Source organism: Stegodyphus dumicola, chromosome 6 (assembly GCF_044657685.1).
Source record: "Stegodyphus dumicola isolate Sdum_Otavi_A_Nest chromosome 6, ASM4465768v1".
NCBI classification, from domain to species: Eukaryota; Metazoa; Arthropoda; class Arachnida; order Araneae; family Eresidae; genus Stegodyphus; species Stegodyphus dumicola.
The window spans coordinates 155,843,148-155,859,735 of record NC_140773.1 but is presented as its reverse complement, the minus strand read 5'-3'; the positions used below and the strand labels follow the sequence as shown (position 1 = coordinate 155,859,735).

The 16,588-nt window shown below is 31.3% G+C and overlaps 1 protein-coding gene across 6 annotated transcripts in view; it reads left to right on the top strand.

Annotated features, from left to right (window-relative positions):
- Positions 1-16,588, top strand: part of LOC118196321 (syntaxin-1B-like) — a 177,756-nt gene that overhangs the window by 156,107 nt on the left and 5,061 nt on the right. For all 6 annotated transcript variants that reach the window (XM_085819082.1, XM_085819085.1, XM_085819081.1 and 3 more), the window contains 3 exons: positions 2,695-2,832; positions 9,573-9,683; positions 15,207-15,280. In XM_085819082.1, coding sequence (XP_085675208.1) covers positions 2,695-2,832; positions 9,573-9,683; positions 15,207-15,280 — 323 coding nt within the window. The remainder of the gene's footprint in view (positions 1-2,694; positions 2,833-9,572; positions 9,684-15,206; positions 15,281-16,588) is intronic.

Genomic DNA, 16,588 nt, shown 5'->3' with positions numbered 1-16,588 from the left:
GTTCGATCCGATATAAATATTTCTACGAATTGTATTAAACAATTTTTATTTGCTATGTGCATAACTTGTAACATGTCGAAAATATCTAAACGAAATAATTATGCCTGAAAGATTATCATACATTTGGTAAATGCAACTAAAGAGAAGCAGCATTTAAAATGGGAATTTCTCAAACAACATAGCGCGATTTACTTAAACAAAGAAATAAAATTTATAAAAAATAGTAAAAAATACGAATGTCTAAAGGAAATACAAAACGGATGGAAAATCAAAACACATTGAAACCGTTCTTCTAGAATGGTTTCAAGCTATGAGGCTACTGACCACAAAAGCTGTAGAATTTACTAAAATGCTCGGAGAAAATGTGGCAAGTGATGGACGGATATCTAGATGGAAAGAGAGAAATAACATTGTTTATCAGAAATAACGTGGTGAGAAGCAAGGAGCAGGCCATAATTCGGCTTATAGATGTATAAAAAAGTTTTACCCAGGCTTCTAAAAGAATACAGGTCATACAAAATTGATAACAGAAAAAACTGGTTTGTTTTACAGAGTATTTCCGGAGCAATATTAATGATTTAATGTGAAATAGCAGCTGGTTTTTAAGAAATTAAAAGAACGAGTTGCTGTGATATTAACAATAAATACATCATTGGTCAGCATTAGCAATAAAAGGGCGTCATTGGTTATTGGAAAGAGTGGAAAACCTTGATGTTTTAAAGGCGTCAAGAATTTACTTTTAATTTACTATAATAACAAGAACTCGTGAATGAAGAGCAGGATTTTTATTGATTTCCTTTTGAAATGAGACTGATAATGCAAAAAAAAAGTTGTATGATTAGATAACTGTGCTGCACACCCCTCTGATGTCATTCTGAAAAATCTCTTAGTGTTTCTTCTGCAAATGTGACTTGTCATTCAGCCTTTAATAATCACTACAGAAAAGGTGTTATTAAAGAAAGATAAACAAAATTTAGTCTTATGAAAATGCAAGCACTTCAGAGGAGGTAACTAAGTCGATACCTTTGCTAGAGGCGATGCGTATTATAGTCAATGCATGGGGAAAATTGCTTTAAATAATGTGGTTTTTATTTACAAGAAGCTACAAAAGAACTGCAAATTATTTCTAGTATTTCGGGAATATTTCAGTGAGGGAAATTATGAATATTCTTTTTTAGGTTAGGTTTGGTTTGGTTACGGCAAAGCACACTAGGGCTATCTGCCTAAAAGGAGGGATGTCTCAGTGGATGACTTTCTAAGGGAAACTGGCTTGTATACACGATTCGTTTTTAGAATACATTACAGTTAATGATAGTATTGAAAAAGCATGTGAAAACACTGCCTATGATATTACAGAAAGTGTTAAAAGAGCTGCAGAAACTAAAACTGACATTGAAAGTGATACTGAAGAAAGTGACTGACTACTACATGCCAACATCAGCTGAACCGAGAAAAGTACTGCAGTCTCTAAGAACTCTTGAATTGAAAAAGTTGTGATCAGAAAAGCTACAAGCAGTTTTACAAATTTGAAAATACGTACAATTAAAAGACTGCTGATGTGCAATAGGAAACAAATATGGATAGAGCAATTCTTTGTAAAAGTGGTAAAAGTTTAAAATTCCATGAGATATGGAATTAAAAAAGTAAAAATAAAAATAAATTTTCAAATTTCCCAAATAATTTAATTTTTAGTCGAAAGGGGCAATTTGCCCTGAAGGACTATTGTTTTCGTTTTGCGATTTTGCGTTGAAAGGCTGTTTCACTTTTCAAATCGTTGCCACCAAATATTATCGCCCTGTATTATATCTGAAGAAATTAAGTAATGAAGAATCTGCATAAATGCATATATGTTTCTCGCGACTAACGTAATCTTCCGTAGAATATGGGCATGTGGGAGCAATAATTTGAATTTGAAATTTGTTTTATTATCGATTTCATATTTTCTAACACTTCAGCGAATTTTTGATTAAAAAAACTAAACGATTTCAAAGCGAGCAATGGCAACGTTGTACAGAAAAAACATTTTTATCTCCAGCGCGCGAGACTGCGCATCAGAGATTCTAAGGATATGCTCAATTTAAAATTATTTTGCGATATTGCTCTTGAACTGAATTTTATGGTTTAAGTGCGAAGAACATGATATTTAATAAATAAAGGTAACACACAAAATGTTAAAAAAACGCCCCTTTAGACGTAGTTTAAAATCTGGAACCTTTCAGATTTTCTTTTTTTAGCATTAATTTTCAATTAATAATTTAGGTATTAATTATTACATAGTTATTCTCTTACTAAATAAGTTCAAAATTGACATCATAACTGCAATATTGAAATCGCTACTTATTAAATTCAGCTCCTTAATGAACTCAAATGTTTTTGAAACGGAAGTGATTTTAATAAGCAGCAGTTACTGTAATGTATTCATGATTACAAACTTTTCCAAGTTTAATGACAAAAATTAAATTCAGTAATTTTTTGAAATTTTAATACTCATTTTTTTGAATTTATTTTATTAATTTCTTTATAATTTTTCTTGTATGCAGTTGTTGCTATTGTCTTTAATAGATAAATGATTAAAAAATTACAGATATGATATTGGAAAAAAATTAATGTATTTGAATTAATTTTTACTTTATGTATTATTCACTGAATTTAATTCAAAACATTTTAATAATAGGCAATTGTGATTTTTTTCAGGTATTACCTGATTATAATATTGCTCATCATTATCTTGCCGAGATAAAAAAGCGCCATGAAGAATTTCTTCAGTTAGAGAAAAGTATTATAGAATTACGTGATTTATTTTCTGATATGGCTCTAATTGTACAAGTAGATGTGAGTCAAAAATTGATATTTTTCTAGAATTTTCTTTGTTAGACTATAGGAATCTGATATTTCATTACTTTTCATGATTTTAGTTACATATGAAGCTTTACTTTAATTACTTTTCATTGCATCAAATCACTATAAACGGCTGTATCACTTTTGAAATTGTTGCCACCAAATATTATCACCCTGTATTATATTTAAAGAAATTAAATAATGAAGAGTCTACATGAAATTAAGTATATTTCTCTCATTAGGAAAAACAACAAAACCTAGCGCCATCGAATTTTGAATACCATAGTCCTCCACTTGAATATGAGCTTGTTTTATTATCTATTCCATATTTTATGTACTTTAACGAATTTTTTATTAAGAAACTCAGCGATTTTAAAGTGAGCAGTGGCAACACATAACGAGCAGTACAACACATAGCATAGATGGTCTATCTATTGGAAATTCAAAAATATGCTGTTTTCAAATATTTTCAGTCCAAATGCTCACGAAACGTATATGTTGTTTCTTCACGTTAAAACCTATGTTAATGTTATTTTACATATCTGACTTCGAATCTTAATTTTCTGAAGAACACAAACCTTGTCCAATCTTAAAGGTTTATTCAACTAAAATTTCCAAAATGATGATAACTTAACATCATGAACAAACTTAACATCTTAGGTGGAAAAATACCCGCACATTCAAATTCCTAGGAATGCTTTGAACTATCAGTTATTCGGCGACTAAGGAAAAGAACACATCTTATAAGAACAAAAATCCGTCTGGTCCCTCTGGCATAAATCCCCATTTAAGTTGAACTGGACTCAACGGCTGGACTGGAACTGGACTGGAACTGGACTGGACTGGACTGGAAACCATCATTCCTTCAAATCTCCTCTGGGCAGGTCAGCTCTGCTTCGAACTGAAAATGAACTGCGCCGCTACCAAGAAAAGCACCACCTTTTATTGATCGCGGTTGCCGTTACGATTATGCAAATATTTAACATATATGTAGATGTAAGTGAAAAAGGAAAAAAACTTTGGGCATAATATAAAATCTGGAAGCTTTCAGAATTTTTTGGAAATAATCTGTTGTTATTTTTGTCATATTTCCTAGCCTAAATATCATGTTTATTTAGTATTGAATGGCAGTTCTTTAGTTTTAATTATTGCCTTTATCCAAAAATAACGAAACGGTAACATTTAACAATGTGATGTAATATGTTATTGCAATGTTTTTTGCCGTGGAAAATTAAAAAGATATGTTGGTATCAAAAATATATTATTAAATGGTTAAACAGCGCATACCCTAACTGAAATAGAAAGAAATCTTAATTGTTGCATATGATTTTTTGATTGTAGAGGCTTTTAAAGTTGCTTGATCTAATGAATTTTGTTACTGAGTATAACAGAATATATTGTGTTCGATGTACCAAGAGTGATTTTCAATTTTAAAAGAATTCTGAGTTATTAGAAACACACCAACAAAAAACAATGACTGCCTTACAAACACAAAAGGATTGAGTAATTCTAGAAACTGGGTGACATTAGCTAACTAAAATTCTGAGATTTCTTCATGGTAAGATATTTGATAGTCGAAGAAGCAGCTGCGGCTGCTGCATTATGAATTTGTTTAAGGCAGTGTCATCACATATGCATGCATCTTCTGATAAAAAATTGACAATAAAATAGGTAAAAGATAAATAGGTATAGTAATAAATAGTGTTAGTGAAAGATAAATAAATAGTGAGATAAAATGAATCTTTGATACTAGGCAGTTGTTTGAAGACTGGTAAGTCACACCAGAAGTTTTTAGAAGATTTAACTATTAGTACAGAAGTTTATGTTAATAATTAGTGGTTTGGAATTTGGTTGATAAAGAAAAATATCCATTCTTTAAAAATGCAGCAAGCAAAATAAAATGTTTTCTGGTTACAGTTTTTTATGTTAATAATTATTTTCATTGATGAACATTATGACATCAAATTACTGGTCTCAAGTTACTTGTAACACCTTGGTAACAGTTTATGAGCAGGCATGTTACGTCCTTGATTGTATCTTCCATCTAAAACCCTGATGATGATGTTGAAGAAATGCGTGGAAAAATTACATTTACAGAAGAATTTCTACCTAAGTTCTTGTTACCTCATTACTTTATATTGTCATAAATTGTAATATTTATGTTTTTCCTGTATTTATTGTATACCAGTAATTATGTTTAACTTCAGATTTACCTAAAGGAAGGTGGCACTTATCGGGTTTTAACGAAAGTTTCCTGCCGCCGCAAATACCATCTGTGCAAACAGTTTATAAGGTATTTCTCCCACTTTCCTAGCGTGCGTTCGTGGTGTAGTGGTTCTGCACACTGGGCTGGTATTCCAGAGGTCCGTGGTTCGAGTCCCGGCGAAGGCGTTTGCTAATTTTTCATTACTCCTGATTCCAAATTAACCTAGTGTCTCTACAAGTTCACCTTGGCATGTTTAATCATATTTTGTCAAACGATTTTTGGCACCTGAAAAAGACTTGCTTTAGAACACTGTGTTGGAAATTTGCAAAAAAAATATCGTTATCATTAAGTACAAGGTGTCTGAAATGGGACTATTATGCTACCAGATTAGAACCATCATTTACTTTCAGTTCTGTTACAAAACGTCAACTACAGAATGTCACCAAATCATGTGTACAGCTTTAGGTACTAATGCTGTATCATATGACACTGTGAAGGTTTGGTACTGAAAGATAAAAAATAAGGACTATGACATTCAAGTAGGTAATCGCTCTGGCCGGGCTACTGATGTTGATGAGGCCAGCCTGAAAGAACTTGTTGGAAGAAGATCAGTATGCAACCAACTCGAGAGCTTGCTAAGGAGTTATGTTAATGCCATGTCCATTAGTCATGCTATGCATCACATTAACTTGACATACAAGTTCAATCACTGGGTGCCGCATGAGCTGACTCAAGCAGATAAGGATAGATGTGTTCGGGGCTGTACTAATCTGCTCGAATATCAATGCAAGGACAAAATTCTGGACTGGATTATCACTTATGGTGAAAAGTGGATTTCCTTCAACAACACAGGCCAAAAAGGGGGGTTGGTCTGTGCCCAGTGAACCCGTCAACAGCGTTGCAAAGTGCAGTTTGACTAACAAAACGATTGTGATTTGTATCTGGTGGGATTGCCCTGATACTATCCACAAAGAGTATGTGGCAAAAGGTAAAACCCTCAACAGTATGGTGTACAGCGAGATGCTAGTCCATACTGATGCTGATATCAAGGAAAACATCGAACTGAGTTCCAGCACAAAAAGGTAATGTTCCATCAAGCGAACGCAAGACCACATGCATCTGCATTCACCTGCTGGACTTGGTACGGACTCGAATGGGATCTTTTGCCGCACCCACCATACAGCCCCGACATCATTGCTTCAGATTTCTACCTTTTTTTTTCACATCTGCAGCTGCATCTTGCTATCATCCATTCTGCATACGACGTCTAAAATGAGGTTGATCTGCTTCTGGGCTGAAGACTTTGGAAAACTACCAAAATGTTCGCAGAAAATTCTAGATTTGGTGATGATTACTATTCGCACTAAAGGGTACTGCTTTCATGTTTTTTTTTTTTTTTTTTTTTTTTTTTTTTTTTTTTTGTTGTTGTTGTTGTCTAATTTTATTAAGAACGTGTTCTGGCAGAAAACTTTCTTTACAGTTTTCTGATTCTTACTTTTCTGATTTCTTTACAACCAGATATTACTATGCCAATATATGATAAATATGCTAATTAAAATAAATCGATTCAAAAGACTGAGACTGCTAATTTTAGCAATTTTTTTATAAACTGAGAAAAATTATTTCAGACAGTTTCAAATTTCAGCAAAACCTTATAAAAATTTCTGCTTTTAAAGTTCTACCAAAGTTTAATTATTTTTTAAGACTGGAAATTTTCATTATGCTTTTTTTATTAATGAAGATTTTACAAGTTTGTTTATAAAATGTAACACATTTTTTATACAACATTTTATAATTTATAAACTAAATACATTACATGACTATAATAAGAAAAAGGCCTAAGAATTTGCATATTGGCTATCGTATGAATAAATTTAATAGTCCATAAGTTTATCATTTACTTGATATGTTGCTGTGTAAAATACAATTCATGGCATGTATTCTGGCTATGTCAAACATGCTGAATCATCATACATGTCCTCATCTTTTAAAATCCTCACATATCCTGTAATGTAAATGAGATAAGAAAATCATACTTGTTTTAGGAATCAGAGTTAGTAGAATAACAAATAAATATGCCAAATGTCATAAATCTGCAGAAATAAGAATTTGCTTTTTTCAGTTTAATAAAACCTTATCCTTTTGCAGTTTAAAATGTGTTCCATATTCCCATTAGTAAGTGTATATTAATTATTGAGTAATAAAATTTTTACCCCAGTATTTTTGGATGTTTTAACTATGCTTTAAATTCAAAAATACAATTAATAAGGTAATTAGTCTTCAGTATTACTTATTAATTCTTTTATGTCTCCTTCATAGATGATTCTGTGATCTTTTTGAGTAAAATAATTATGGAATTAGAAAAAATTTTTTATAAAAATGGTGAAAAGTATATATTTACTTATCTTCCAAAATTATGGTATAAATGTATGTGATTGCTAAAGGGTTCATTATAAGCTGTTCAACTGATTGCTTTCAGTTTTGTTCTGGAAAGAAAGAAAAGATTTGGGTTACAACAAAGGAAATACTTCAGAAACTATGAAATGTTTACCATAATAAATTACACAAAAGAATCCACCAGTAGGAAATGGTTAAATTTAAAAACAATCTGAAGTCAGACTTAAGACTGACATTGGTACAGTGATATGTGCTCTTCAGTGAGACCTTGATTTTGGATTGCAAAAGATTCATGCATAGCATTTTTTATTCATATAAATAAGATATAATTTACTGTGGTACAGGTTACTGCTTAGGAAAACTGCTCTTTTACGCAGAAATATCGGTAATAATGTAGTATGCTATCTACCATTCTTAGTTAATTATTTTTAAATGTTACTATTAAAATTGGTTGGCATTTTAATAATTTATTTGTGGAGGAGTAATCTTTGGACAATTCTGAAGCAAACATCATGATTCAAAGAAAGCTATGGCAAAAAAAAAAAAAAAAAAAAAGGGTGACTGGGCTGTTTGGTATGTCAAAATGATAAGTTTGTAGAGTCATTATTGTTATTATTATTTTGAAACAGGATACGGGAAAAATGTGCAATGCCCTCACTTGGACTCGAATCTTTGACCTTTCAAATACATGTTGCGTGTGCTTCCAATTACACCATGAAGGCATGCAGGAAGGAGGGAGAAAATACCTTATAAGCTCAAAACACACTTTTTCATCACTGAATGAAGAGCTACTACAATGTTACTACCTGTAATGCAGCGGGAAGTAATACCTGCCTCAGTTATCATAAGTGATGAATGGCCTTCTTACAAGAAGCTGAGCCGGCGAGGATATGATCACTGAATGTAAACCATCAAAAGAACTTTGCAAATCCTGCAAACGGTACAATACTGAAACAGTGGAATCATGCGGGAAGACTTTAAAGCTAAAGATTCTTCACAATATGTGAGTACCACATTCTAACTGCTTCTATGTTATCTCACAGAAGCATGGTGGAGATCCAGTAATAAAAGTGATGACAATTTTTTGGGTCTGCTGTGCGACATTTGTAATGTATATGGCTGGGTCATTCATAAAAATGGGTCCTTTTAAGAGCCGCTTCTGCTTTTGTTTTATAAAATTGGAAGAATCTTAAATTTAATTGAATTAAAAATTTAATAGGTTATTAAATTAATTAATGGAATCATTTTTATTTATGTAGTCTTAATTATTTGTATTTATTTTCATATTTAAAAACAATATTTTAGTCACATCATCTGAGAAATAAATAACTTAAAGCAGTATATTACATACTGCATTATCAATGTAATGATCAAAATAAGAGGGGGAATGTAAAGGAAAATGTATATTAAGTATACGGTTATTTTACAGAAATAACTGTACACTTACTATACATTTACAGTGTACAGAAATTTTAAAAAAGTATCTTCATATGCAAATTTACTGAAGAAAAATACATGTTCAAATATATTACTAATGGTGCAAAATATAGAAATACACAAACAAAAAAGGGGAGAATATAAAAGCATATTTTCATTCTTATTTTGAGTATAATTAATGCAAGTTTACATATTAGTAAAATTGTCTTTAAGATGAGGGTCTAAACAAATTTTTGCGGGGAAGAGTGATTGGCAGTTTGAAAGATCATCTGTCCTACTAAAATACGTTCAGAGAACTGAATGTTTTTCAAAATATCATCTCAAGACTATGGAAGATATTTTTTGAATACAAAAAGGGATTTATCATAGTGAAGGACAAAATCGAACAACATTACAACCTATTTTTGGAGTTCACCATTTAGCTCCAATAGCCTGTACTAATCAATAGTTAAATAGCTGACTATGGCACTGTTGTCCATATCAGTGAAAAATCGAAGAAAAATTCTCCATTTGAGTGATTTCTGTATGTCGCATCCACATAACATCCTTCTACTGAAGGATTTATTTAAGATGATGGATGTACTAATATAAAATGAATGACATGCTGTGAATAATGTTTTTTATATTATGTGAAAACATTTATATTTTTTGACCATATTAAAGTATTTCAATTGATATTCTTTATCTTATTTAGCATGTTCTGATGGACAGAATTGATAAACATGGACATTTAGTTAGTAAAATAGTAATTGAAGGAAATAAAAGTGTATTTCAATATTCACATTCAAAAAAAGTGAAAAAAATAGTAAGTAATGAATTTGTTTCTGTTTTTTAATATATTTCCTATTAAACACGTAGTAAATTATTTTATTGAAGTAAGTATGAGTTCTTTTAGTGAAATGTCTTTGTTACATTGAAATTTGAAGTTTCGCGTTTTTTGCTGTAAAATTTTCAAAATTGTTAATGTCTTCAAATGGCTGGACACTTGTAACTTAATGCATTACTCAGGGATGGCCATACCCATTCGTCATAGATTCATCTCATCACCAAAAACATTGCCCCTACAGGGGGCAACCAATTTTACACCCATGAGAACTGAGAAGTTCTGTGCTAGTTTAACCCCCTTTAAGGTCCTAGTTGTATCCTTTACACCTTTTAAGAGGATTTTTGGCTCACCAGTATTTTAACTGCCTTCTTGTCACACAGACACTTTACATTTACAAACATTAAATCTTTTTCTGAGACTTGAACCTTTAAGCCCAACAATGACAACCAGAGTTCCAACCATTATATTAATAAGAATGGCAAATTTTCTAAATTTGATGATATTGTTGAGGAATTTGCATTCTTCCTTGTGGCTCGGCAGTTCTGAAGAGGCGAAAAATTCAACAGAAGCCGAAAAATGTATGAAGACTGTGACCTCCCGATGTGCGCAGTTATGGCGTGCATCATCCTCGTTATAGATGTGGCCAGTAACCCTGATTCTCTTCAGCTTGGTGCTGCAGTATGATGCTTGGATTCCTGACCTATAGCTGTCAAAGACTAGAATGGGAATAGAAATCTAGGAGAGTTTTCTGTACAATATTAATATGAAGTATCGCATAGAATTCTATTAAACACGTAGTAAATTATTTTATTGATGTAAGTATGAGTTCTTTTAGTGAAATGTCTTTGTTACATTGAAATTCGAAGTTTCGCGTTTTTTGCTGTAAAATTTTCAAAATTGTTAATGTCTTCAAATGGCTGGACACTTGTAACTTAATGCATTGCTCAGGGATGGCCATACCCATTTGCCATAGATTCATCTCATCACCAAAAACATTGCCCCTACAGGGGGCAACCAATTTTACACCCATGAGAACTGAGAAGTTCTGTCCTAGTTTAACCCCCTTTAAGGTCCTAGTTGTATCCTTTACACCTTTTTGAGGATTTTTAGCTCGCCAGTATTTTAACTGCCTTCTTGTCACACAGACACTTTACATTTACAAACATTAAATCTTTTTCTGAGACTTGAACCTTTAAGCTCAACAATGACAACCAGAGTTCCAACCATTATATTAATAAGCATGGCAAATTTTCTAAATTTGATGATATTGTTCAGGAATTTGCATTCTTCCTTGTGGCTGAAGAGGCGAAAAATTCAACGGAAGCCGAAAAATGTATCAAGACTGTGTGACCTCCTGATGTGCGCAGTTATGGCGTGCATCATCCTCGTTATAGATGTGGCCAGTAACCCTGATTCTCTTCAGCTTGGTGCTGCAGTATGATGCTTGGATTCCTGACCTATAGCTGTCAAAGACTAGAATGGGAATAGAAATCTAGCAGAGTTTTCTGTACAATATTAATATGAAGTATCGCATAGAATTCTTTCAGTCAAGTACCTGCCAATCTAAACGAATAGCCAAGTACACTATACTGACCTAATGTAGCAGTTTTCTACCAGTCAAGTTAATCATTTGTTCTTTATCATATGTTTTTTCTCACATGTCATATGTTGACATATCCTGCTCGTCTGTTTTGTTAAGCTCTAGGAAAGCACTCATTGAAGTTTATGTTTTACTTACATCAAGTATGCTTCTTTGGTAGGGAACCAGGTTTTATACTACACATTACCGTCAACAACAGCGTAAACTAAAACCAACAGGTTGTGAAGCCCAGTTTAAATTTAAAATTTTATCTTTTTGATTGATGTCAATTTCATAAAAAGAAAAAAAAAATGTTTGAGTACTAGTGAGAGTTTTAGAAATCATTAATAGACAAATCAGTCCTAATTATATTTAGAAAACCACATCGAGGATAAAGAGTGCAGCAAAATAAGGCCATTTTCCCCAAGAAGGGAAAAAACAGATTTGAAAATTTGCCAAGTTAGAATATGTTTGATGAAATTCTTTGATTTTTAATAGGAATAAAAATCTGATGAAAATGTAGGATTACTTTTATAAATATTTATTTATTTTATTTTGATGCGTGATTTTGTTTTTAAAAATATGGTAAAAAGTTATTAAAATATATGCTTCTGTTGAGTATTTTAGCGATTCATTTTTGTATGATTCTTTGTTTTAAATCTTATCTAGCATTTCCACTTTTGAAGAAATATAGAAGTTTAAAATTCAGCTACTGTATGGCAATAAATTGTAAAATTGGAATTTAAAGAGAATTTTCAATTTAGATGTCAGAAGTTTTTCTTTTTTTTTAATTAAAAATTTTATTTATTTATTTTTATTTTATTTTATTTTATTTTGTGGTTGGTTTGAAATAAATTGTTTAAAAAATAGAGCTTTCTGAAATATGGAAAATATATTCAACAAAAGGGGGTCAATGATACATTATAATCCACTGTTCAAATCAAGAACAGACAAATATATAGAGTTCCACACGTTTTTGGGAAGCCATAGCTGTTAATCAGTGAAAGGTATTCATACACATAATTTAATATCTTCATTTTATTTTGTGTTTGAACATGCTATGGTATTCATAATTGCATACAGTTCTCCTATTTTCTGAGAACCATAGCAATGAAGCAGTGAAAACGGGCAGTGCAAATATTTATTTTGCATTTAAAATATACAAGTCATATATTCTTGGTATTAAAGTACTGAACACATTTTAGAATGTGTTATTTGTCACATGTATTTTGAAAATCATTGTATTAAGCTATTTTCTTTGGGCTGAATTACTGAAATACATTTTGCTTCACTTTGTTCTTTACAGTTAATGACTGGAATAGTAATGGCATTCTAACTGATGTAATTCTAACTGATGATTCATCTAGCTAATTATAATTTTGATATTCAATTGTTTATTTTCCTTCATATCCTGAATTTAAATATTGACATGAAATGGATGATGAAAAGGAATATTAATTTGTAATTATATTAATCTCTACTATTAAATAATGCGGAAACTGTACGTATGTATGAATTATTGTGGAAATTATTGTGTGCTCTTCATTATTGTGGAAAACTGTGGCATATGGAGCCATCAAATTTTGAGCACTTAGTACTTTAGTCTCTCTTAATACTTTGTACATATTCAGCTAGAGAACTAAAGTATGAGAGTACAGTACTTTAATCCTCTAGCTGAATATGTGCGCCTCGAAGCCAAAATTTTTTATTTAATTTTTATTTATTTTGTATTTTGGGGGAATTTAATGAACAGCAATATGAAAGTTTTGTATACCCATTCACGAAAATATAATAATATGGTATTTTAAATTCAATCAGAAAACTCAGCAATATAAAAGAAGTGTGTTGCCAATCGGCAAAATCTGATATGTTTTGTTTTTCAAATTTAATAAAAGAATTCAGTAATTTAAAAGAAATGTGTTGCTGCTGCGGAATATAAAATGCTCCTATTTTCCATATGCCTAGTATGTTGCCATTTGGCAAAGCATAAGCTATTTCATTTTTCTTTAAAATTTGTTCTGTTATTAATTAAAAAATTAAGTGATTTAAAAGCAGTAAGAACACATTTATTTCACTTATTATTAATTGCTAGCTTGACTTGTGAAATTAACTAGATCCTTTAAAATCATTTGTTGAGTCATTTATTTTGAAGTGAGAGACATGAAAAACGTGCTATGCCCTCACGAGGATATAGTATGTACTTTGTACATTTGATTATATATGATTATATATGTGAAGCTTTGAATGCATTGAAAATATTTGTTATGGTATTTTGTCAGGTTTATTGAATGTTCTTTTTTATGTTTGTTTTTTTTAAATTTCTTTTAATATTTATTTACGATGTGTTTCAGAAATAAAATGGGAAAATCGGGAATTTATTAATTCAATTTTGAATTAAAATAAAAATGCATTATCTAATTTATAAATAAATTTTAAAAATTTCAGCAAATCTGTTCTTTAAAACCTTGGAAGTCATGTAATGAATGACAAAGATTGGAAATATAATATTAAAATGTTAACTTCAAAGTTTATTATTGTTATTGATTCATCTAGACAATTGCTTGTTAAATAATTTAAAAAATCATATTTAATAATTGAGCTCAGTTTTAGAAGTTTATACACTATAAGACGAAAAAATTTCATATAATTTATTGAATCAGTTATTATAAAAGTAAGATATATCATTATTCTTGGTACTTTTCCGTTTCGCCGGCGCAAATCTCGCCAAGCAGACTTTATTGGCGACAACATACATTATACACACAAAAAATATTTAAAAAATGTTAGTCCTAAGAATTCTTTTTTTGAAGGCATAAACATTTTAATATCGCTTAAAATTTTATAAAAAGCCAATAAATAAAGACAATAAATTTATAAAAAGACATTAATTTAAGAATTTACTATGCTTTCATGGTTCAACATCCTGTTTCGCCGGTTCATATCACGTGACCCCAAGCGATCTCATCTCACGTATACTACTCTACAAAAATATAATGCTCTCAGTAATTATCTACATTAATTTCAAGTTAAATCTTAATTTGGAATACAAGTTTAAATGCAAGAAATACTTCAATTCGTACGAATAACTTACTCAGAAATTATGTAAAACTGCAGTGCTTTACTTCGCTAATGCATTCTCATTAGAATTGATGAATTTAACCCTTGACTTTACCTTTTCTATATTTTCGGCTTCGGGTAAGCGCTGTGATTGCATCCTAATTGATTTAATTGCCGAAAATGGCCTTAGACATAAAACTGAACTATCTGAATGAGGCAGTAAAAGGTAAAAGCAGTAAAAGGTTACCAGCGAGAATATTCCGTTTGGCATCGGTTGTACCATTATTGGCGACTTTATCGCTTGCGTCGGCAAAACGGAAAAGTACCTAAATTTTTTTTTGTACATATTTGTATTTATGTATTTATTTTTACAATTAATTTATAATAATGTTAGTAATTAGCAATAAATGCTCAAACTTCATTTTCAAAAGCTTTCCTTTATGTGCATCTGTTTTCCTTTAAGATATTTCTTTCTGTTTGCTTCTTTTTTTAGAATATCCCAAACAAGTACTTTTTCATTTAGGTTGTCCTTTCTAAAGCTTTGAAATTATTCAGTTTCAGTTAGCATTTTGATGCAAATTGTAAGATACATATATTTATTTAGATTGCAGTTTTTATCTTTGATTGCAATTTAAGGGTGAATAGATTCCTTTATTAAGAATTTTATCACAAACTTTATGGTTTGATTGAACTTTTGTATTGAATACTGAAAGCTTAGAAATCTGTTTTGCTTTAACAATCCTTCTAATGGTATTACATTTCAAAGGAAATATGTAAATTTATATAAGAGTTCAGATTTTTCTTTTTAGATGCATTGCAAAAAGGAGATTTATCTGATAATGGGCCTTTTCTTTTTTTTCTTTCAGAAAAGATATTTTGTATATGGCTGTGCTGCTTTTATTGCTGTCATTGTGCTTTTATCCATTTTGTCAGCACTTAGGTAAGTTTTATCCAGATATAAATTAAAATCAAAGTCATTTTCCATTGAGAATGCTTTATGTAAATAAATATTTAGCTCATTTAATAAACTACTAATACATTTTTTGTCATAATGATGTAAATTAAATACACAAAAATACAAAACAATGTTAAGAAGTTCCCGGGAATAAGGTACATTAAATGGAACAAATAGTAAGAAACAGTAAGTCAATTTTCATTATTAAAATGAATGCTCTGAAAAGGATTTGAGTGCCAAATAATATCTTGCATTATATATATATATATGGTTCAATTATTGATTTCCCCCCCCCCTCAAAATTAACATTTTTCATCAGACCATAGCATTAGGTCCCTAGATTTAAAACTAGTTTTTTTAATAATTAAATGTATGGCATATATACTCTCACAGTGAAAATACCACACTATTAAAAAAGCAGAAATGAAATTCAGTACCCATAATGACATAAATGAGAGATTAACTTGGTCCAAAAATCAAGACACATAAACAAATGCAGTGTGTACAATTAGACAAGTACAGTGGAACTTCGATAGCATGTTAGACTGCCACCTGCTGCAGTACAGTTGATGAGATACATGATGTTGTCCTGGGGCAGATGTGCTAACAAATCTTAAACAATCATTTCCAAATCATAGACAATGTGACATGGCAGATTCTGGCATTTCAGGTGGCCTCACACATGCTTTATATGGGACAAGTCTGGGGAGTGGGCCAGCCATGGAAGAGTTTGAACATGAAGTCTTGAGCAACTCGAGCTATATGCAGATGAGCAATATCTTGCTGAAAATATTGCCCTGGAAAACCATTTAGAAAGGGTTCCTCGTGGGGTCGAAGAACGTAATCAATATAATGCTGGCCCATTAAGATTCCACATATTACAATTAGAGTGGACTGGCTGTCATAGGCTGAATGCCGCCTAAGATAACCACTGACCTTGTAGAGACATTAGGTTTTTTTTTTTTTTTTTTTTTTTTTTTTTTTTTTTTTTTTTTTTTTGAAGCTGGAGAGATGAAAAATTAACAACCGCCTTCGCCGGGAATCGAACCACGGACCTCTGGAAATACCGGCCCAGCGTGCAGAACCACGAAGGACGCTAGGAAAGTGGGAGAAATACCTTATATACTTCTCTTTTTAAAGGGCGATTAGGGTTTTAGGGGACCTAGTCGCCAAATCCTGGGTGCAGAGAATCGTCATCCACAACCCTTTTAGTTCGGGCGCCACTTGTAGAGTCATTAGGTTTATTGGAAGCAGACAAGATGAAAAATATGCAACCGCCTTCGCCGGGAATCG